The 23,017-nt window shown below is 42.6% G+C and overlaps 2 protein-coding genes across 3 annotated transcripts in view; one reads left to right on the plus strand and one right to left on the minus strand.

Moving 5' to 3' along the window:
* Positions 1-19,472, minus strand: part of BRINP3 (BMP/retinoic acid inducible neural specific 3) — a 233,209-nt gene extending 213,737 nt beyond the window's left edge. The window contains exons 1-2 of one of the 2 annotated variants that reach the window (XM_052801461.1): positions 19,263-19,472; positions 536-821 (exon numbers count right to left, since the gene is read on the minus strand). In XM_052801461.1, coding sequence (XP_052657421.1) covers positions 536-771 — 236 coding nt within the window. In that variant the 5' untranslated portion in view covers positions 772-821; positions 19,263-19,472. Of the gene's footprint in view, positions 1-535; positions 822-15,792; positions 16,036-19,262 lie in introns of those variants that run through there. The other variant, XM_052801462.1, reaches the window with a different exon arrangement.
* LOC128147625 (translation initiation factor IF-2-like) lies at positions 17,704-21,431 on the plus strand. Its single transcript, XM_052800365.1, has 4 exons — positions 17,704-17,751; positions 19,732-20,156; positions 20,247-21,193; positions 21,289-21,431. The coding sequence occupies exons 1-3, from the start codon at positions 17,704-17,706 to the stop codon at positions 20,767-20,769; spliced, it is 996 nt and encodes a 331-aa protein (XP_052656325.1). The 3' UTR covers positions 20,770-21,193; positions 21,289-21,431.
* Positions 21,432-23,017: the final 1,586 nt, after the last annotated feature.

A 23,017-nucleotide genomic window follows, 5' to 3' on the forward strand; every position in this document is an offset into this window, starting at 1 on the left:
GAAAACTGCTTCTCAAAACACTGGTATGAACTAACATTAAACCTTTTGAGTCACTTCTGAAATGCCCTGATTTGTACAATAAAGTCCATGCTTTGCTGGCTGTATCTGTGGAGCCACAATTTCATTCTTAAAGTCTCAGCTTATGTCTTGATGAGCCACACTGAAAGCAATTGAACTGGATCTTGCTGCATGATCAAAGGTGTTCCATGTTTGCCCTCTGCAGTCAAAGATGGTGTTTGAATACCTTAGGACATTTTTGAGTATGTCACTAGGGCAGAGTAGAGGTAGGTAGTAAACAACGTTTCCCAAAGCAACATAATCAATTACCAAAAATTCTTTAACCAAAATAGAAATAACACAAGCAGGCATTTCCGTAGTACACAGTGCATATATGGCCTTGCATATATTTCAGCAATGAATATTCTGTCTATGGATTTGTTCCCACATCTGAAACTTTCCCTTAAGGAAACTCTTGTTGATAATTTACAACTTCTAAGGATGATATCTCTGTAATTGCTTTCCCTTTGCTTCATACCTGTAAATCTTGTATCTTGTGCTAAATCCCTGTCGACTTCTGTCCACAAAATCTGTGTATTCCTGTGAGCGATGGAAGGGTCCCTTATCAGAGAGGAGCCAGTCGAAGGGGCTTGTGGCATGCTGATCCGAAACAGCAGCAACTGCTAAAACCCAGCAATGAAGACTCAGTGCTATCCACTCCCATAGAGCCATCAGAGAGAACAATTCAGCACCAGCACTGCATCGCCATATCATGCTTCCACTGGGGACTTAGAGCCTTCATTCTCTTAGCTTTCCCTCAACACCTAGACAAAATACACAGTCAATTAGATAAGCACACACTAGGCATCCCTTGGAAGTAGAAACAAGTTTCCTTTCTTTCAGCTTAAAGAGATAGTGGCCTCTACTTTATTACATTTTACATTAGCATAAACCCCACTAGGCTAGTTAACAGTGGAGTGTTTCAGTACTTCAAATGCTGTGAAACTAATGTCTTCATTAACATCATCAGTGATAATATTTACTGTTGAAGGGAAACCTTCATAAATTGTCAGGGGAGGAATTGTTGGGGTTTTTTCCAATAATGCTAGTCATTAATGAAAAATATGCAACACAAGAATTATTGCCTGTTAGCATCAGTACAAAATCATTCAGAAATGTCTATGCATAAGGTCGCACTTCAGATATTGGACAGAAAACAGATGAGATTCTGAAGACCCAGATTGCTTTCTTTTTTTATGTGCTTGGAAAAGTCACTTAATGGCTTGTCTTCACTACAAACGTAGGTAACAGACTCACGTTATTCTGTTTCAACTAGCGTAGCTGGACAAAGAGTGACTGCATTGATCAATAGCACTGGAGCTACTTGCAGCGATGAGTTCAATGAGTTATTCAAGCTCCAGACGCTGCAATTTTGAGTATCCCTAACAGCAGCACTTGACTTTCTGTCCAATTCACTCCAACCCAATGGATCAGCCCAGAAACACTATTTAAATGGAGTCTAAACAATTGTTTGTGTGCCCAATCAAAAACCGAGTATTAACCATAGCCTCTTGTAGGAACGCAGTGAAGACAAGCCACAGTTTCTCTCTATACCTCAGTCCCATACCTGTGAAATGGGATAATGATTCTATATCCTGCTCAGATTGTGTGAAAACATCTATGCAAGAGCATGAAGTTCTCAGAAATACTGAAATGACAAAGGTCATGTAGATTCCTAAATATATAAAAACAATCAGTTCTAGTTTCAGTGTAAGGTAAAACTGCACAGAATTAATTAAAATATATTAATGTGAGAGCTTTCGTTTTTCTAGCTGATGAATTTACAGGGAAAAACATTTTTTAATTCACGTTCACTCAAAACAGCACTCATTATGACATTTTTACAGTGCCCCTTGCTATGATTTTTTTTACTTGGTGGGAAGTGCACCCTAAATGAAGGATGCTTCCAATAGAACAGTTTTGCAACTGCACACTCAGTACCGCCCATCCATTATAATGGAAATGGTGTAGCTGAATGAATATGCTCTGTGCATATATTTGACACATTAATATTCTGAAAGGTCTTTTGTATAGATTATAAACCTATCATCAGCTGCAGGAAGTTAACTGCCTCCAGAATAGCACAGAAGTTCATATGAACCAACAGGAATTTACAGTCTGAGAATATAATAAACTGTCTATACACCCAGAGAAATAGTCAAGGTTTATTGTCTTCTTAGGCACAAATATAATTGTTTGTAGCATGATTTGGACCTGATCCTACAAACAGTAAATGTGTAAGTAATCTCACTGAAGAAAAAGACCCTATTCATATATTTAATGCTGAGCATATGCCAAAGCACTGAGTTGTAACCATGAACAGTTAGAACCACACAGTAGTTTATGATCATAAAACACAGATTGCATTAATTTTATAAATCCTATTGAAACAAGATTCCAGGAGTCTACAACAAAGAGTTCTCTAACTTTTATTTATACTCTCAAGCAACCACTTACATGCAAAAAGCCTGCAGATCTGTGTATACTACATGAAGTTTCAGTATCTTCTCCCTAGATTGGTGCTTTCTTTCACAGGTTGAAGTTCATGTATGTGAGGTTACACTATTGCATAACCTTCATCACATCGTATGAAAAAGCATGCACAGATCTGACGCAAAACTGAAAAGCAATAGATTGCTCTCCTGGCCCATAAAAGCCATGATGATCATTTGGTTGCCATTTCCTGTAAAAAATTAGCTCAGTGTAAATGAAGATGACATAGAAGTCCCTTCCAGACAGGCCAGACCAGCTTTTGCATCAAAACGGAGTGAAAATCCACAAATACTTTTGCCTCTCTTCTTCTTCACAATGAGGGAAAAATATTTTGCACAGCATACTCATTCCCCTCCATCATCCTCTTCATAGACTAGGAAGACCCTGTGCATAATTTCTTAACGTTACATGAAGCTACAAAGAGCATAATGAGAATTTTAATTTTCATACCTACTGCTGTTATAAAATTGCTAGCTAAGACATAAGGTTCTGTTTTTCCTAAATTATCTTTTCTATTGAAAAAAGCATGTAATGGTTTAAATTACAAGAGGTAGGAGTTTACTTTTTCAGGTACTTATTAACACTAAAGTGTTTCAGGCCATTAAACTGTAATGATGACTAATTGAGTCCCTTTTGAATTCAAAATTATAATATTAGGATTGGAAAATGATTTACTTTGTATATGTAGCATCTTCCTAAAACTAGACCAAATGAGCACTTGAATAGTGAAGAGCCCTGCTCTATGCTTGCCTTAATGCTATACCTCATGGCATGTCATAAATTAACCACCAGCAAAACACTTTTAGAGAACCTGTGTAGTTACAGAAAATAATCTCCTTGTTTTAAAGATATATTAAGGTATTTTCCAAAAGAGTATAAGTATACAGGTAGTCTTTAGGGAGAGTACGTGTGGCAGTACATTCCCCCCCCACGCCTCCCCCCCATCCTGCCAGCAGGAAACAAAACTTCTCCAGGAAGGGAGAAGGGGAAGGAAACCCTGGAGGCTGCAGGTTGAAATTTGAACTGGCCAATCGAGATATGCCAGGTACACCCAGGTGACCCTCCTAGCCGATACAATTAAATGACCACAGGTCAGATTCAACAGGGGTATAAACGGGGTCCCGCCGGAGGACACGTTGGCAGTCCTCCTCGGAGCAGCGGGTCTGCAGTCGGGGACTCCCCCTCAGGTCGGGGCACCGCTCGAGGGAGAGAGCCCTCAGCTTTTAGGTGATATGCGCATTTTGAGCCATCACTTTAAATCTTGGGAATTCTTAAGTCGGCCGTGTAGTATTAATTCTCTTTACATCATTGAGCCTGTGGTTTTATAAAATGTTACCGGCCTTCTAACTAACTTTTGCTGAAGAATAAATCTGAGTTTTAACACCTGTTGGATTTGGTTAGTCGTGCATCCGTAACAGTACAATAACGTGTGTATTTCTAACTGATACTTATCCACTTGTCTGTATAGTCCAGTCATTGTAGAATCAGTCTGCATAACACTAATTCTCATAACAACCTTGAGAAGTAACCTTTTACCTCAATTTAATAAACAAGGAGCTGAAGTGAAAAAAGACCAAGGCTAAGATTTTTCTTAAGCTCTTACAGATTTGAAGGTGTATTTCCTATTAAAAGATAATTTAGCAAACTTCAGCCCAAGGAATTTTCCTAAGGTTACAGTGTGAAAAATATCTCAAAATTTTAAATGTTCAGATTCTCTAATGAAGGTAAATACTCTGAAAACATTTTTCAAAGACTGTTATAGGCAAGTGGAACATATAAAGGTTGTAGTTACAACAGCCATCACAGAATTCCTGGGATGAACAATCTAGAGCACCTGCTGATTTCAGGTTGGGATGTGAGAACTGAAAAATAAACAAACACCTGTTAAGCAACAGAGCTGGTGGATTTTAAAGTGGAGAAGACACTCTGTAGAGAAGACATCCTCAAACAAAACTGTCATGTCAACATGCTGCCTCTCTGAAGTGCTAGGTTAGAGCACAATTATCAGGTATAGATGCTCAGCACAATTACTTTCTGTTATCCCCAGGGTTTCACCCAGCTACCACTTGTGAATCCTAGTAAGTTTTCAGTCCTTCCTCTTCTAAGTTCTGAGGTTACAGTGAGTTCATGAAGCATAATGGGCTAAATTCTTCTTTGATAGAAATCTATTGTCTCCTCACTGGCGTTAATGCAGAATGAATCTGACTCAGCATCTTCTGGAAATACCGTAGCTAAGTCCTAGCTTTCATGAACATGTAGAGGGTGCTGAAGACTGGCAAAATCCATGCATTTACATCATCTGAGAATATAGTACCGGCAAGTGCAAAACAAACATTGTGGCGACTGGGACAAATTTCATCAAGCTTCAGCTCTGAACAAGAACGCAGGATGTCTGTAGTCTTTTTGTTGTCATCCTATTATAGGGCAACGCCCACCAAACTCAGTCTCCCTTTTTTCAGGTTTGTTTTTTTTTTTTTTAAACATTAGAAATGATATATAATTACATATGGGTAGTTTATGAACTCACTAAGCTGCAGTACCTAAAATAGTACAAATTGAAGTGTCTGTTTGATTTGTGGGTTAAGCTCTCTTGCTTATAGAACATTAATTGACAAATCGTGTATACTAAGATACACAGAATAATATAGGACCAGCCCAGATGTGTGGACAGCAATGTTCAAGAAAAAGCAAATCAGTAAGTTTAAATCCTTTCTAAAATAGAAACAGTATAAAATTTTCTCAAGGAAACAAAACAAGATAAATCTGTGGTAACCTCACTGCATGAAACCTTTTTTTCTTCTAAGAGATGAGAGTCATGTATAAAACAGATGTGCTAATATACAGTAGAGATATAGCTGCTAAATAGATAGTTACTGGCTCACTAGTGGGGTAACTTTTTATATAAGAGTCAATAAAGTTGACTTTAAAATTGGGGTTTTATTTTTTTCAATATTTATCTCTATTATGCGAGTCTGGGAGGTGCTGTGGCCTTGGTCTGAGATGCTCTCTCCTCTATTACACTTGAAACAATGCCCTTGCAATCTCTGTCAGCATCACAGAAATGAGCACAGCTTTGCTTCCGTCATTCCCTCTTTCTCTTTGCGTCTCACAGAGATCTCCTTCTGACAACAGAAATGCAGAAGACCAGGATTGCTCTGAAGCCCTTTGGCTTTTATGCTTATTAGAATTCCATGACAATGCTGAAATGTCCCAGCTCTCCATGGAAAGCTGAGAATCCTCTATGCTGAAACAGGATTCTCCTGGCCATAACTTCACAAAAATGATGAAATCAAAATTTCAGATTACTACTCTCAGATATGTCCTTTCAAAGGAAAGTAATAAGTAACTTATCAGGAGATATTATGTTGATCTCTCCATAAGAGTTAGAAACCTTAATGTCTCTAAGATGGTGGGGTTTTATGCAAAACACAAAGCCTAGTTTTCTTTGAACTAATCAAAATAATAGTAAGTATATATTCCTTTAAAAACAAACAAACAAAGAAAAAATCTGAGAACAGATAGAATACAACTAATCTGTTTGTAGGTAGGCAGATTTCAGTAAGATCATAATTTTATCATTTATGAGGTTTTTGGTACTCCGTCCCTCATTCATTTATAAGCCTTAGGAATTTCAAAGTTACTACTTTTGATGAAGTACAATACTAGGTGTAACAGGGTACACTTGATATTTCTTTTAGATTGCACATCATGGAAAACAAGAATGAAGTAAATTCTTTATTTTCTAACTATTGCACAAAATTCTCAGCAATGCTACCAGTGGCTTCAACTTTGAATCAATGGCAAGAAGCAAAATTTTATTCACTGCAGCTGAAAGGAAAGCAGTGAAGCTCATAAAAGGCAAGATAAGTCAGGACCATTATTTTCAAGGGTATTTTGACACTGAAAAATGGAAAGAAATTTTGCATAAAGAATAAAGCAATAGTCTGAGTCTCAAAGATTACTCTTATCTGCTATAAGACCCTGGGTCTGTCACTTCATGTCTCTTTGCTTTCATTTCCTCATCTGAAGTGTGATGATCATGTTGTCCACCTTTGTAAAGCACTACAGGACCTATTCATAAGAACTCTGTGTTATAATCAGTGATTTTTTTTCAAAAAGCAATTTTTCGCATGTTAACAACTTTAAATGAATGAGACCTGGGGAGGCACCTGTCCTTGAAATTCTCACACAGTCCAGTGTAAATGAAATAGCCATGAAGCTGATGACATGCTGTGTAAGAAAAGAGCAGAAAGTGCTGCAATCAGTATCAGCTACAGCGGAGGGTGGTATAGCAGAGAGCAAAAGAGCATCCCACTTGTGCTCTGCTCTGCTCTCAGCTGCCACATGGATTCTGTTCTTCAAAGGAAGATACCCAAATCCACAGAATAAACTCTCCTAAGCTGAACTTCCTGAAGGACAGCAAAAGGTCTCATGAACTGAGGTGGACTATTCTGTCCTGTGCTCTTAGGCAGCTGTTTGACAGTGGTTAGCTTTCAGACATTTTGAGAGCCACCAGAAGGCTGGTGCAGTAACAAGAAAGACAACTTATACATCTAGTAGAACAAAGAAACAGAGTAGGGGATTGGGGAGTTAAAGGATGGAGAGCTCTCCTGCCACCAGGTCTGATGCACATGAGCTGCAGGGTACAGCTTGTGCCATTATGGAAGAAGTAGAAGGCATCTGGACAGACAAAATATATTTATCAACAGATGATTTTCAATGAGGGCGGTTGAATCAGTTTGTTCTCTGTTATTCATTGTGAGCTACAATAAGTCCTGACCTAGGAACTGTCCTCAGCAGAGACTCAAAAGCAGGTATGTTGGCAAATCTGAAAGGAGAAAATAATTCTACATCTAACATCCTTAAGTGAGTTTTACATTCCAGGCTTAAAAATAAGTGGGGTCCTCATATCAGGTCCTGGTATCTGCTTTGACTATGCACACCCTAAAGCAACACCTTTTCTTTGGTCAAATAGAGCTTCATCCACTGCCAGATTTCAGCTTTCTTCTCTATGTGAGACAAGGACAAGACCCCTGTAACTATGTCCTCAAAAGCTGAAACAGAGAACTAACAGGATATCTGGTTTTGGGTTTTTTTTTTTTGTAAAAGCAATCCTGCTATTTTTTTCCTCATCCCAGCCTTCAGAGAAGAGGAGCAAAAATAAAATGCACCCACAGAAAGAGAGAACATATGTCAGCCCGACCTCTGCAGCCATCATCGGGTCTGTCTGGAACGTGAGAGTTGACTGCCGCAGGTTACAGCTATTGCCCACGAAACATGCCTAGGTGTTTGCTTTGTCCCTGTAGAATTTCACTCCTGCAAGTGCCTGTGTGTCTTTAACTGGATGTACCCACGTGCTTTCTATTGCATCCCAGTACAGCTAGTGCCTGTCTCCTTAGCCCTTGAAGTACACACCGGCTGTCACGTGTACCAAGGTAATTGTTTTAATGCCTGATATTTGTAAAAGACCTTATTTTTTCCTTTGCTGCCCAGATCATGATGTATAAATTCCCTCAGGTGCTTTTTCAATCTGTTAATCTAAGTTCATCCTCCTGTGCAAACGGATCCTTATGTGTTTTAGTGATGACATAGGGCAGCGTCCCCAAATTGCAATTTCAGTCTTTCTGCCTTAGCGAATGAATCTGTTCCTGCAACACCCTGAAGGGAAGAAATCAGCTGTCAGGGCCCTGAGTGTACAAACAGGCCTCAATGGCCCTGACCGGCCTCATCTGGGGCCTCCACCTACCCCTGGGGGCTGACCGGGGGCTCCTGGACCTTCAGTCCCTGCCTGGCTGGTGCTAGCGTGACTGCCCTAGCCCCCGCATCAGCACTTGAGCGCCCGGGCTGGACCTTGGGCCTGGCCACGCACATCTTTGCCTGGAGGTCACCATGCCACAGCTCGGCTCCAGGCTTGGCTGCAGACGCTGGCTGCTTTAGCCCTGGTTCTGCGCTCATGAGCCAGGAGGAGCCACGCTCCTTGACGTGTAAAGGCAGAGTGCATGGTTTATGAAAACACATGAGGCACCTAGATGCCCCAAACGTGGATTGTGTAGGTGCATAAGAGAGAGAGAGAAATCCACTCAGTCTTCATGGTGTCTCAGTTCCTCATCTTTAAATGGGGACTAGTACCTAAGTTCTTGGCAGATAACATCCATCAGTCACACAAGGAGCTAAAATGAAGTTAATTTCTGGAACGGCTAAGCAGTACCCTGATGGAGCCCTGGGTTTCAGCTGACTGACATCCAGGATGCCATGAAGCCACAGAAAAACCTGCTGCTTTGAGAGCTTTAAACCTGCTCCAGGCTGGATCACTGTACTTTAGCAATCATAAGGGATTAAATCGTTATCTTTCCAAGTCCACGAGTGCACATGGACTGTCCCATGTGCAAAAAATCTCTGCATGTAAGACTGCGTGTGACCTTTCAGTCTTAAGTCACTCTTCCGTTGCACAAGTTACACTAAGCATTGTCCCAAATTGTCCAAAAATTTTCAGCTAAAACATCTGATGGTATGAGAAGAGTTAGAATGGAAACAGAACAAGCTCTCTTTGAATAAGTTTGGGATCTGTGCTACAGGAAAAGAAAAAGAACAGCATAGGGAGAGTTTCTGGTCCAGTATTTCCCCAGGCACAAGCTGACATGTATCATTGTGGCATACAGTTTTGCATACTGGAGCATTCAAATTTGTAGAAAATCCTAATGGGAGACAGATATTTAGAAGCTTGCATTCCAGCTTATTGGAATTTTTTAAAACTCAATGCTTAAATTAAAAATGTTCAATATTCTCTGCTGTGATAATCTTATTGGATGTGTTTTAATGGCAATTAAGTAGGGCCTTAGGATTTGCAAAGAGTATATCCTAAAATGAAATATTAAACTATCACTGGTAAGTCATGAAGTACTATTTCTAGTAGTATATCTCCTTTTCCCCCCATAACTGTTAGTCCCCAAAGAGTTTCTGGCCCAATTTATCAGCTAAGTATCAGTTGGGTATGAAAAGAGCATGCATACTAAGACACATGTAAGTTAGCTATATCCAGTAAACCACATCAGAGTAACAAACACCTCTAACCTGTTTAGTTTCATCCTTCTACTAGTTTTAAAACCCAGGGCTATTTCAGTTGCTGTCATCTAGAATGGGAGGAAACAGCTATTTACAGGTCATACACTAAGGCTTTAGTTCTAGTTTTTCCAGGCTGAGAACCAATCCAAATATAACCGATTATTCTTTCACGTAGAAGGACTCATATCAGGCTAAAATGAGATGGGGTGGGAGGAAACTTTGCTCACCAACAGATTGTTGAGCCAAAGAAGATTCAGTTTATAGAGGAAGGAGAGTACTTGGAGCAGTTACCTTGAAGTATAGCTCTGATTTTAGTGTATAACCATTGACAAGCCCCTTAACCTTCTTTAATTGTAGATTCTGTTCATAAGATCAGAAAAGAAGGGTATTGTGAAGCTGAAACAATTAATGTCTATCAAGCACTTTCAAATCATTGAATGACAAAAATGTCATAAAACAAAAAGGAAGATGTTCATTCTAACAGAGTGGCTGACTATTTTTGTTGCTACTTAAAATTTCTGTTTCTGGAGATTCTGCAACAAACATTCAGAAAAGGATGGAGAGGAAAGGAATTGTCAGTCTCAGACAAAAATAGAAGTTTCTTTGAAGCTGCTGAAGTGCTAATATTGTTTGTACAATAATGAAAAGAAAAAATAATGGTGTGTAGCTGTTCTCTGGTCTTAAGAAGGTGGCCAAAGAAGCAACGAACTCTATTGACTGTAATGGGGACATATTTACAAAATCCAGTTTACAGCCTAGTTTCATGTACTTACAGCTCCTCAGGTATTACCTAACCTAATCCATGATCCTGTTCATGTTTTGAAATGTTATCAAAAAAATAATGGGTTTTTTTATTTCTAAGAATGATTTTCTCAGTTTAGGAGCTCTGGTGCAGGCATGGGATATAGCCCTGTAATTTTAGCTAAGTGATATCTGATCCAGGATTTACACTCTTCTTGATTATATTTTCCATGTGAAAATAAGTGGTTACAGTTTAGACCAGTAGTTAGAAATAGTCTCCATAAAGATCTAATGGCATGACATTTTTCTTTCAGTGCACTTTTCTAGATACATTGCAGTAAGAATGGATGATTTTATTTCTAAATATTGATATTAATAGAATGGTAATGTTTTTGTTTTGCTCTTCTATTTTGTCTTTCAGACAAAAGTGCTCCAGAGCTCATAGCATATTTTACAGCTGATTTCACAGATGGTATAGCCAGCTTTCAGCTGGTGTAAATGGATGGTTAAAACTCCTTTCCTAAGCTTCAACCTATTTCTGCTAGCAGAAAAAAAATAAACTTATACCACTGCTGTCCTCCTGTCAGAAACAACTTGTTACCTGTTGTGCAAGCTCCCTAGACAGGACTCATAGAGGATTCAAGAGACCATGGTTGTTCATCTGATCCTACTGTGAACTGTTGCATGACTTTTCATAAGTCCCTTTGCTGCAACATTCTAAGCCTATAGCTAGTATATGGGCAGTAGCCAGATCCTCTTAAATGTTCATGTTATAGCTATTAATTTTTTATAGTGAGAGTAAGGACTTTATGGCTGACTGAGCAGAGATTCAAGCTTCAGCAAGCCAGTCTGGACCTAATTGCATCTCGGGATGGATAATACACAAAGCTTGATTGTACGAGTAATAATTATGTCATGTATACTGGGCAGCCTGCTATCTTGTATAACACCTAAGCTTCCTTATAAGTCTTGATTTTTGACAAGTTTAGAAGAAATTACAAAATTAGAGAGAAATAATCTGTCTTCTAAAAGATGACTTTCTTGTGAACATCAAACTACAAGGAGAGACAGTCTGGGCTTTAAAGTCTAATCACAAATTACAATCTCCCTACTGTTTTAATTTAGCTATGTGATAGACTAAAACCACATTCTGATTTAGTAGAAAGGTGCTAAGCTAATGCTGAAAAGCTTTAAACTTTCAGCTAGTATATTTTCAGTGCAGAATAAGACACATAGTCCGTTTATTAAAGATTACAGATCACTGCGGTCTAAGTATGACGAACATAGGTTTTATTATACCCTCTTCTTTTTTCCTCCAGAAAGACTGAGAAAAAGAAAATGTTCTAGACTTTGCCTAGCCAAGACAAACCAGTGTGAAGAAATTAAGCTGTCTTATAAATAAGAGTACCTTTCAAAAAAAGCCACTACCAACTCTGCAACTAATGTGAATCAATCTAATAAACTTATGCTAACAGATAGCTTAAAGGGTACTTAGTAAGTTACTAAAGCTTTTACTTTTTAAGTCCATGAGTCAGATTCATATCCCACAGGAGCAGTGATTAAAAAAGAGAACATCACCAACTAATGGCTATCAGCGACTAATGGCTCTATGTGAAATAAATTCATAGTCTCCAGAGGCAGGCAGCAGGATGAGTCTCCACTTGCATAAACATTGCTGCTTTACATAAACAAGCATCTTCATTAGAAATGTTGGTACAAAACTAAGGAATAAGGTGATTAATCCAAGAAAGGCTGAGCATCTACACATTCTCAAGGAGAAGAGGTAGGTATCAGCTCTGCCCTGTAGATCAGCCAGCAGTTCAGGATGGAAGAACGAAAGGTTGAATGCTGACATTCCGCTTGCACTGTTTTTAAATCTTCCCTATAAGTAAATACAAGTGCTGATATGATCACTGTCAAGATGCTAAAGTACACATATATCTATAAACTACATGTATGTAAAACTTCATGTTCAAAATGCAGTAATTCTAACCTTTAGGGCTGCACGTTAAGTACAAAACAAACAAATAAAATTATTCAAGATAAAATTTGTTGTAATAAATATTTGTTTTGTCTGTCCTCCAAACCGCTAATGAACAGGGATCGATAATGTTTTAGGTGAAAAATAGCTAATTAAAAATATACTCTTGGGCTGCCACCTCAATCCACAATATCATTTTTCAGCAGGCAGCGGTACTTTTCACCAGTGATGTTAAGCCTCCTTAGAAATAGACATTTCAAGTAGAGAAAGGAAAAATGAAAAAGGTTAAGAAGAAATTTATTTATAATGGATTTTAATAATCCCATTTGATTTCTAAGTGGTCATCCATGTTCAGTTAACCAGGTGTTTTTGTTATTTCTAATAGATTTATAAGTACTGAAAGAGCTAAATTAGCTCTACAGAGTTCTCAGTAGTCATGAATAATATGGGATTAAAGGTACAGAGTAGTGCTCTGATTCCCCAGATTTAAGTCCTTTACCTGGCAGTCTACAATAAATACCTTAGAAACCACTTTTCTCATTAATCAAGTGCTGGTAGATGTGGCAGTGAAGGTGTTACTGCAAATTAGCAGAATTTTCTAATCAGCATTAATGTGACTGCTACAGTAAAGGTACCTGACTGACGAGCCTTAGGATCTCACCTCATTATAAGAGAAACCACTACAGTTTAATAGTCTTAATTTAGCTAACAGTATATATTGCCTGGTCAGTCTTCTCTTGAAGGTGGAACAAAATCTGTGGCTTTTGTGAGAGGCTCATTAGTTAAACATGAAAAGCTTTGCCATGGCAGAGTGTCCTTCTTTCCTCTTGTCAGCGTGTTATTTTGTGGCACATAGAGCAAGTAGAGACTTTCAATGGGAGACGGGAAAAAGACGGTGCTAAATAATTGGTCACATGATACGAGCCAGGGCAAAAGAGTAATTATACATACCATGTGTGTGGAGGGATGAGTGGGTGAATGTGTAGTGTATATCATACATATTTATATCTATGTATGCATATACAAACTATGTTTATGTATGCACACTTACTGTGGTACATATAAATGATTAATTTCAGAGCTAGGAAACCAAATTATTCACATTACAGCTTTCAGCAGTATGATGACTTGAGTTGCAAGGTACCAAATGCCTGCAGCTCAGCGGGGCGCTTCAGAAAATGGAGCTCTCTTAATGTTCCTCAACTTCATATAGAAAAATGTTGATTTAGCCATGATGATAGAGTACTGAAACCTAAAACAACATAAGATCAGGGGTGTTTATTTTAATGCTATTTGACTCAAGATATGCAAAGTCTTACACTGGTCAGTATGCAGCATGTAACTTCATGATGCTCGCTTTTCTTTTTTCTAAATCTGAAGTTCATTTTGGTTCAAAATTATTATCTTGGAAATTGATCTTGCTTTCAGTGAAGTTAATAGCTATGCTCTGATCTCCTTTAATTGTGCAAGATCAGGCCCTCACTGAACAGCAGACATATTGAACAACAGGAAAACAATGCTACGAAGAGAATGTGGTTGCAATTTTATTTTTAAAAAATGCCCTCTCTTATGAGGGTATAGGATGAGATCAAGAAGAAGAGTAAGATAACTTCCCCATAAAATGACTAGCTGTAAGTTACTACCTGCAGCAGTCTAACAGGACAGTTTTCTCTAATACAACCTTTCTGAAAGAGTATTTTGGCTCTGTTTGTCAAAATTTATTTCTGGTGATTTTGCTCCCATATGAGATTACTAGTGTTTCAGCAGAGGAAAAAAAAATCAATGCCTACTTCTGATTTTGAGGAGAGATGAAGCTTTGGGAGGAATAAGAAAGGGCTGCACTAGGCATACATGACATCTAGAAAACACTATGTTTCCAGAAATTATCGTCTAATACTTCCCACCACTCCCTTTTTCTTCTAAGCAAAAACTTAGGTAAATTGATTGATCTTCCAATTTTCCATTTAGATTTAAAAACCTGAAGAAGCAAGCTTGCTGGTAAAAAGAGCTTTCTTTTGTTTTCAATAGGTGTTGCATCTCAAGCAAGAAATTTCTTAGACTGATCATAGTCAGATATGATTACTCAATTTCAAATTAATCCAATTGAAGTAAAAATATTTTAGTCCCATAAATCATTGTCTCTACCTGGGATTGAGAGGAGTGAAAAGTCACTGCAATCTATGTGACTAAAGAAATAACTTTCCAGACACACATTGGTGTAAACAGTGAGTAGACGCCTGGAATTAATTTTTCACAATAGCATTCAGACAGTAGTAGAAAAAACGGGAAAGGATGAGATGGGTGGTTACATCACTTGAAGATCTTCAAGTTGTTTGGTTGGCTTGTTGTACAAATGCTGCCTTCTGCAGCGAGATCTGTAAAACATTCAGCTGCTTGTTTTCATGTTTCCTAGTTAACGTTTTCACTCACAGTTTCAGCATTTCATGAACAAGCACCCCAAACACAGCAACTCTGGTGAACTCAGCATCTGTTGGGGAGGTTAGCTCTCACTGAAGGTGGATCAGCTTACTGAAAATATAACAGATTTTTTTTTTCTCCTCTGCTTAACTTATGTACATGATTTAGAAGAAAAATGGTTGAAGGCAAGAATTTGTAGGTGGTTTCTTCATGGAACTCTGACAATTAGACAGCACTGCAACAGCATCTAAGACTATGGTTCTGTTGCTACGCTTAGATACAGAGAGGAAGAGATAGAAGTTAAATGTTTCTATTCTCAAAGCTAGGTCCTATGGTAAAGCTGACAGAGCACCTATTTAAAATGCTTAACTCCATGTACTGTTGGAGTTGAGCATTGACAGCAGTCTGTAAAGTCTGATACCTAAACGGATTGCTCCTTCAAAAGTTATTTCTTATATCTTGTAAATGTAAGTAGGGCCACTCTAGCTTTATCTCTGTATACTTAATGTGTCAGAGTCACTCATCTTTGAAAATACAGACTCCATAAGGTTTTGATTTCACTTCTTTTTGTAGCATCCTTTTGCGATGCCATATTTAAATAAAGTTAGATGTGGGCTTTTCTAGGAAATAATTTTTTTTTGTTTCTTCTGTCAAACTTGCTTGTTAGATACATGTCTGAATTACTCTGTACATTTTTTTCAAAATAACATCTATCTCCCATTGGCCTTCACTTGATACGGATCCATGACTGATTTTGATGCTACAATAGAACATCCTTCACTTATCGCATACATTACATTTTTCTGCCAGTCGTGAATTTACTTCACATGCATGCACTTGCTTAATCTCTAAAAGAAATCATTACAACTTGAAACTGATGTAGTCTTTAAAAAAAATTCCCAAACAGTAAATCATACCATATTCCACTTTCTTCCCACTCTCTGTGCTACACAGTCTAACACTTAATGAAAGGTACCCAGAAAATGCACTTGAATTCCGAAGTGAACAACAATAGAGATCGCTGGCAACAAAGCCCTTACCTTTTTAAATGCATGATGGTGTCTAAGTAGCACAGAAATCGTAGCCCCAAAAAGCAGGTCTCCTGCCTTCCAATACACAGTGACAGTTTACACCCTATTTTCCTTACCTCGCTTTTCACACCATGCTACATATAGTTCATGCTTCTGTCGCCTAGGATTGGCTAGTGCATCTATGAGGCGCACACAGGACTCATGCCTGGAGCACCCTGCCACCCCTGATTAACTCTTTACGGCCAACTCTCTCCCTCCCGGCTGCGGGCAGCCTTGCCGAGCCCGCACAGACGGGCGGCTGCTGGGCTGGAGCGGAACAGGCACCCGCTCCCCCGGAGGTTTCGTATCTCCTTCCCCTACAAAGTGGCAGGCGGCCGAAGGGGAGGGCGGGGAGCAGCGACCTACCCTCTCCTCCTGCGGCTGGTCCGCGGCTGCGGGTCCCGGCAGCCAGCGGCCGGGACCCGGCTGCAGGAGCTCGCTCCGCCCGGAGCCCCTCCTGCTGCTGCTGCTGCTGCTGCTGCTGCTGCTGCTGCTGCTGCTGCTGCTGCTGCTGCTGCTGCTGCTGCTGCTGCTGCTGCTGCTGCGCGGCGGCGGCGCGGCCCCCGCGGCCCGCCCCCCCACCCCCACCTTCGCCGTGGTACCTCGCCCCAGGGACACGCACAACTCGAAGGAAGGGTGTCTGGCTAAGTCCGGGCGAGTGAGCAGGCGGGCTGGACGTTGACAGGTAGCTTTCAAGGTGTTTCCTCTGCCAGAGCCCCCTCCCTGGGTGTCCGCCTGCCACTGCCAGTGGTTGAAATTAGGAAATTAACTCCCGGCCAAAAGGGAGTCCCAGAGCCACACAGCTCCAGGGGAGGCAAAGGGAACGGAGAAGGTGGAGGTAGTCCTTGACAGTGAAGCCAGACACAGACACGCAGGGAGGCTGAACGCCTAACTGAAGGGAAGACGGCTGTTTGGGACCATTCCCTCGGGAATGGGCCGCGGCGCTTGGGAGGTATTTCCACACTACCAGTCTTTTGGACAAAAAGCAAAAGAACCAACCGAAGCGAAGCAAACAAAAAAACCGCCAGGGCTCCTGCCTGGCATTCCTATTTTTTTCTGAGTCATTCAGCGCAATGTGAGTGGAGGGTATCCTCTGGTCTGGGAGTGCTGAGCGCTGGAAATGAACCATCAAGGCTAATGGGAATCTTCTCTATTAAGCATATCTCATGCTTGATTGTTGCAATCGCCCATTAAGCCTACATGAATTGCATTGATTTATCTGATGTTTGTATGCAAAGGGTTTGGGGGGGGGGTGTCCCCCTTGCCTTCTGCTGAGTACAGAAACGCCACTCGGTCCAACCTGTGTCAGTTTTACTGCCCAGGCACCGTTTTATTGCCATCCATGGCAGTGACTGTGATCCAAACAACTCCACTGCCCTCATCCTGTGTCCTACCATCACCCACTTTCGCCAGCACAGAGGGAATACAGAGTGCTTTTAAACCCGGGAAATATTCTGCTGACGGGCACATAAATCTCTTCTTGCAGAGCAAGAGCATTTAACTAGCACGGTGAGGTGATGCTCACCGGGTGAGCTATTTCCACAGCGAATTAATCCCTCAGGACTTCCTGGGTTCTTTTCTCCACAAGGTTTAGGGGAAAAAAAAAAAAAAAGATTAAAAATCAGGTAGAGCTTTTGAAAAGCACTTACCTAAGTAATCCTCTATACCTAGGAAGGGAAGGGGGGATGACTGCACGGAAACTTTCCTGAGCAGCCTGGTGCGGGAGTATCCCAGCAGCAGCGTCAGAGGTGGGTAATTCGGGAGAAATGGCTGGTATTTGGTTAATTACCCCAGTCCCGTGCGAAGGGGGCCGGGGCAGGAGTAGGTGTGTGCGGCGAGGGGGCGAGCGGGGGCAGGGAAGGCAGGTCGGCAGTGACGGGAATGGGAAAACCTCCTGGAGGGGAGACTTCGGTAGAAGGACGCTTAGCTGTAAGGGCAGAAGTAGACATGGGGGTTTCGAACTGCTGGGAGAAGAGAGGAGCTGGAGGAAGGATGAATTTTGGATCCCACGCTTGAAGGGCTTTTTCACTCCCCCTTTCCCGACATCAGCCAGCAATTTGGAGGCAGGGGGACGACTCTCGGGAGCACGGTATTGAAGGGGGCATTGATCTTTTCCGTCCTCTGCTTGCCACCAGGCAATAAATTCAGATCTCTTGTATTCCTCACTGGCATCTCTACCTGCTTGCAAGCCTTAGCACCTTCCTTGTACCGCTTTAGAGACATGACTGCACACACATACATACACACACTTATCCTGCACACCGAACGACAGAGTTAAATGGAGCCCAGTCAATACCTCCCCGTGAGAAGTAACATGTTCCCTCCCTATCTTCTGCTATATTGAACGTGGGTGGATCTCTGCCACTAATTAGAGACACAGAAATACTGGAAGCATTAGCCACAAATAGCACTCTGAAGGCATTTGTCCTTTTTTTAACAAAAAGTGTTTATTTCCCTTGGTCCTCTTCTCTATTTTTCTTTCAAAGTAAAGAAGCCCCTACTTGATTCAGAAGACGTTCTACGCTTCAAAACGCGGCAGGTAGGTATTTATGTGAGCATACGTCTCGTGAAGATGACGCCTCGCTCCCATCCTGCGCTCCTCAGGCCAGCAGAAAATACAGGAACTCCCGAAAACAGGAATAAATAAAACCGGGAGGTGCGATAGGATTGAGGAATGCGGGAAGGGCGTGCAGCGGGAGCAGGCAGCGGCAGGGCAGGAGCCGGCTGCAGCCGCAGGCTGCTCCCCCCGCGCCGGCCGCAGCCCCTCGCCCCCCCGCGCACCCCGGCGCGCTGTCACCTTCCAGCCCAAGCGACAGGACAGATTTCATTAGGTCTGGAAAGCCTTTCCTATCCCTTCTGGAGAATGCTTCCCCACCCCCAGTGCAATCCAAGCTTCTTCAGGGGATCGGAAAGAGATATGAACTTTTCCACCTTCTCTCCCCCCGCAGACTTCAGACACTCCTTTAGACACGCTCCCGGCTCCCTCAGACACCCGCGATTTCTGTCCGTCCTCCCACACGGGGATAAATACTGAGCCCTTCCAGCATCCGTGCCAGCAGCTGTATCCGTAAGGGTTAAACTAGAGAATGTTAAGGGTTAAACTAGAGAATGTAGCAGGTACAGTGCCTGATATTGCAGTGCCTGAACATTAATAACATGTGATGAATAAGCGGTGGAATGGTAAAGACTATGCGAGTGAGGCTGCGGTGCCGACTGCAACTTAGTGCCGAGAGCAGTGACTAACGTAAGGCGTGGATGTGGGCAAGCAGGGTTGGTGCTTCGTAATTTCTTCGAGTTAGGAAAGTGGAGCCAGCCAGGCTACTGAAAGGTTCAGAAGCACGGCGAGGCAACTGCTTTTTTTTTTTTTTCTCCTTTTTTTTTTTTTAAGTGCCCTTTTTGTTGAAAACAAGCAATCTGAACGTGAAATAAAACCTACTCACCGGGTGAAATTGCAGGAAGCGAAGCGGCTGTGAGCAAAACGCATCCCGACTCCAAGCATATAGTCCATGATCTTCGGCTTCAAGCTAGAGGAGGGCTTTGCACGGTGGTGGGACTTTGGGAACCATCAGCAGTCCTGTGTGGCACAGCAGCAAGTACAACAAACCATTCACACCGTGCGTGCCTCTGTGTGTGTGTGTGTGTAGGGGAGAGAGAGGCTCAAGACCCAAAGAAGGGGGGGGGGGGGGGGAGTGAGGGGAGGAGAGAGGGAAGGAAATCCGAATAGCAGGAGGAGTTGGGGGGAGGGATAGGATTTGCTGGGGTTGGGGTAGGTTTTTTTGGTGGTGATGGTGGCGATCCTCAAGGAAAGAATAACAAATTGCGGGCTCTCACCAGCGGGCGGGAGGAGAGGGGCTTTGCCAGCCCAGGTGGAGCGAAGACCAGACTGCGCCGAGCAGCGGGAGGCTGTAGCCAGCCGAGACGGCCCGGGCTGGGCCGAGAGGGGCTTTCCTCCCGCCCGCCGGGGAGGCGACACCGGCCGGCTCCCGGGGCTGCCCCGCGCCCGCGTTTGCAGGACTTGGGCAGTCTTCCTCGGGGAGGGAGGGGGCCGGGAGAGGGGGAGGAAGCCGCCTGCGCGGCGAGGCGCGGGGAACCGCGGAGCAGGGGGCGGGCGGCGGCAGCTCCGCAGCTTCGCCGGGGGGAGCGACACCGCCGGAGGGCTGGGGGAGGGGAACGGCACGGCCGAGGGCAGCCCGCGGGGCCGGGCACAGCACGGGCTGGGGGGGCCGGTGCGGCGGGAGGCAGCCCGCGGGCCGCCTGCTGGGTGGCGCGGCACCCGCTCCTCCTCCTCCTCCTCCAGCCGCAATCCAGCGAGCCACAGCGGCGGTATCGACCGGGTAAGAGGGCCCCTGCTCCCAGCCTCTCCCCCTACCCTCGGCCCAGCCTTTGTTTCAGATCCTTTTTTTTTTTTTTTTTTGCGCATAGAGGTTCCCCCGGAGCCGGCTCTCACTGCCGGAGCCTGCCTGCGCGCCCGGCCGCGGCCGCCCCATCCTCCCCGTCCCGGCCGGGGCCCGCTCGCCGTCCCCGCCAGGGAAAGGCGGCGGCGGGGGCTCTTGCTTGGGGAACCGGCTTCTCGGAGCGACACGGGGCGGGGGACGTCGCGGCGATAAACATTTGCGGGGTGGGGGGATGGGCGGAAATGTTCCTGCTAATCCCCCGTGCCCCCCTCCCTGCCCTGGGCATCCTCCCTTCACCGCCTCCCCCCCCCCCGGCGCGTCTAGGTTCTCTGTATGGAAATCACGAGCTGGCTCGGTGGAAAAATCTCCCTTTGCCTCGCATAGTGGCTCCAGAGTGTGGGCTGAATTTCAAGGTGTGTGTGGGAGGGGGAGACAGTGCCAGCATTTATGGAGCTTGGTGGCGTGTCGTCCCCGGTCCCTCTCCTACATATGTGCTGTAAGCAGACACGCGCATTTATGGCTAATAAAAACGTATTTCCCTATGTATAGTTAGACTAAGAGCTTGGTCCTAGTAAACTGAAAGCCAGCCTGTGTCAGGGAACAGCCTGCAGATCAACGAGAAGCTTTGGCATCTCTGCGTGCAAGTGAGGTAGCCTGGCTGTGTTCACACCATGCTTCCCCGGATCAATAAGCACGGTGACCATATAGACTATGTGATGTATATGCTGTACAATATGGAGTGACCACCAGTATTACACCAGCACCTGTCCATTGTGCTACATGTGGTCTTCAAAAGAGACTGTCATTTCTGTTGAGCGTTTTGATCAAGAAGGCTTTTGTCTTCTCTCAATTATCTCTCTAAGCACCAGTGTGAAGTATTCATGTACATTTGCCAGTCTGGCAGTTTGATGTTTCCAGAATCTGTTGTGAGAGGTTCGGCAATGGCAGAAACCCAGGATTCCTCTGGCATCACATTGGTTTGTTCCTGTCAGCATGTTTAATCATTTTTATACTAAAGTATTGATCTGATCTTAGCAATGATTTAGCCTGCTTTGTTTGTCTTTTTCTTTAGAGAGAAGGGAAGAAAACGAGTGAAGGAAGGATGTTATGGTTAGTAAAGAAGAAAATGCAGCGTCCATTTCAAGTGTAGTAGCTGTTAAATATGTAGACATATGTATGATTCATTATGCCGTAATAAAAACGAAAAGCATACCATCTTGCCTCTTTGCCTCAGAATACAATTTCTCTTACAGCAACAAGTAGCACAAGCTCCTCTCCCTCTCTTCTCTGCCCCTCCCGCCTTCAGCCCATCCTGACAAAATGCCAGTTACAAAGGTCAGCCTGTTTATGTAAAGATCACTGTGTTTCTTAACAAAGACTGCTGCACATCAAGCCTGCAATGACTATCAAATAGACTTTTGGATTCAAGACACTCAATAAGAGCACTGTCCATTTTGTAGAACTGATAAAATCCCAGAGAAAACAAAAGACAAAGAGACATAGTGTGTGAATGGAATAGATCAACAGGGCCGGGGTGTACATGGGCAGCAAGATCTTCATAGCACTGTTTGTTACTGCAAATGCTAGCAAGAGCCAATGGATGTTTATATATGTGTGTGTAAATATATAAAAAGAGATTTGCTGATACGGTAATGGTTTTCTGCTCTTCTCTTTAGTTTTCTTGCTAGCCCTAATGATGTCCTAGGCTGAACTTGTTCTGCAGCCATTTCACACCAAAGGTAGCTTAAATCAGCCAAGGAGAATTTTGAGTCTGACCAACCCCACCCTCCCAATAAAAGAGAAGAGATTGACTTCACTAGACTTTGGCTCAGACCCTTTGCAATTAGGTTCAGTTTTCATTTCATAGCATCCAGATGTGCTGTGGACATAGTCTGATCTTTATTTCACTGTGCTTCCTTTCCCTCTCTGCCAACTTCTTTAATCTAGAGAGCAGTATAACTTGGTTTCCTCAACTAGTAGCACCTCTTCTGGTCCTTTCCCACTTTAAATCTAATAAGCATATTCTGATATTATTTACTGGTGTATATATGTCCAATAACTAAAGGTGAAAAACAATTATCTTGGAGTAACAACATATCTTCCACTGCGGTCAATTCCAAGACCTAATTGCCACCACAGTTCCATTTTAGCCCTTAAAATAGTCCTGAAGAAGAGTTGAAGTGTTGCAGAGGACTACGATGCCTTTTGTTCAGTGGTGTTAATAATCTATGGCCTTAGAATATAATATTACAAAATCTCGCCATAGGGCAGAATACTGAAATTGCAAACAATGGAACAAACTGCACTTGAATGGGGCAGGAACTTACACTACACACTGAAAATGCTAAATGCAAACTTGGGACTCAGTCTTAACTGAGGAGCTGCACAGCATCATGTGAGAGGGGAGAGGCATATCAAGTCCTCCCATCCTAAAAGCTTTGTGGCCCTGAATTACAGGTATAATTAGGTTCCTTTGTCCTGTAAATTTGTGTTAAATAGCAGTGTATATCTGTGTTGGTAAATGCACATTTTAACAGCATATCCCATAACACTGGGGTTTTTTTGTACTTCATATGATCAGCCTTTTGACCCTCTTTCTTCCAGAACCTGCTGCATGCTTCTCTTTAGCTACTGAAAAATGTATGTAATTTATTATGCCAGTTCAGCAGTTACCCTTAGTTTGCAACAGGCAAACTTATTATGCAAACAATACTGTCACCTTCTTAAAGTGCCTTCCTTCTCCTAGCTATAATGAATTCTCTGCATGCTACTCTGCTGTAAATTCTCCATCTAAAAATTCC

This window comes from Harpia harpyja, chromosome 11 (genome assembly GCF_026419915.1).
Source record: "Harpia harpyja isolate bHarHar1 chromosome 11, bHarHar1 primary haplotype, whole genome shotgun sequence".
Taxonomy (NCBI): domain Eukaryota; kingdom Metazoa; phylum Chordata; class Aves; order Accipitriformes; family Accipitridae; genus Harpia; species Harpia harpyja.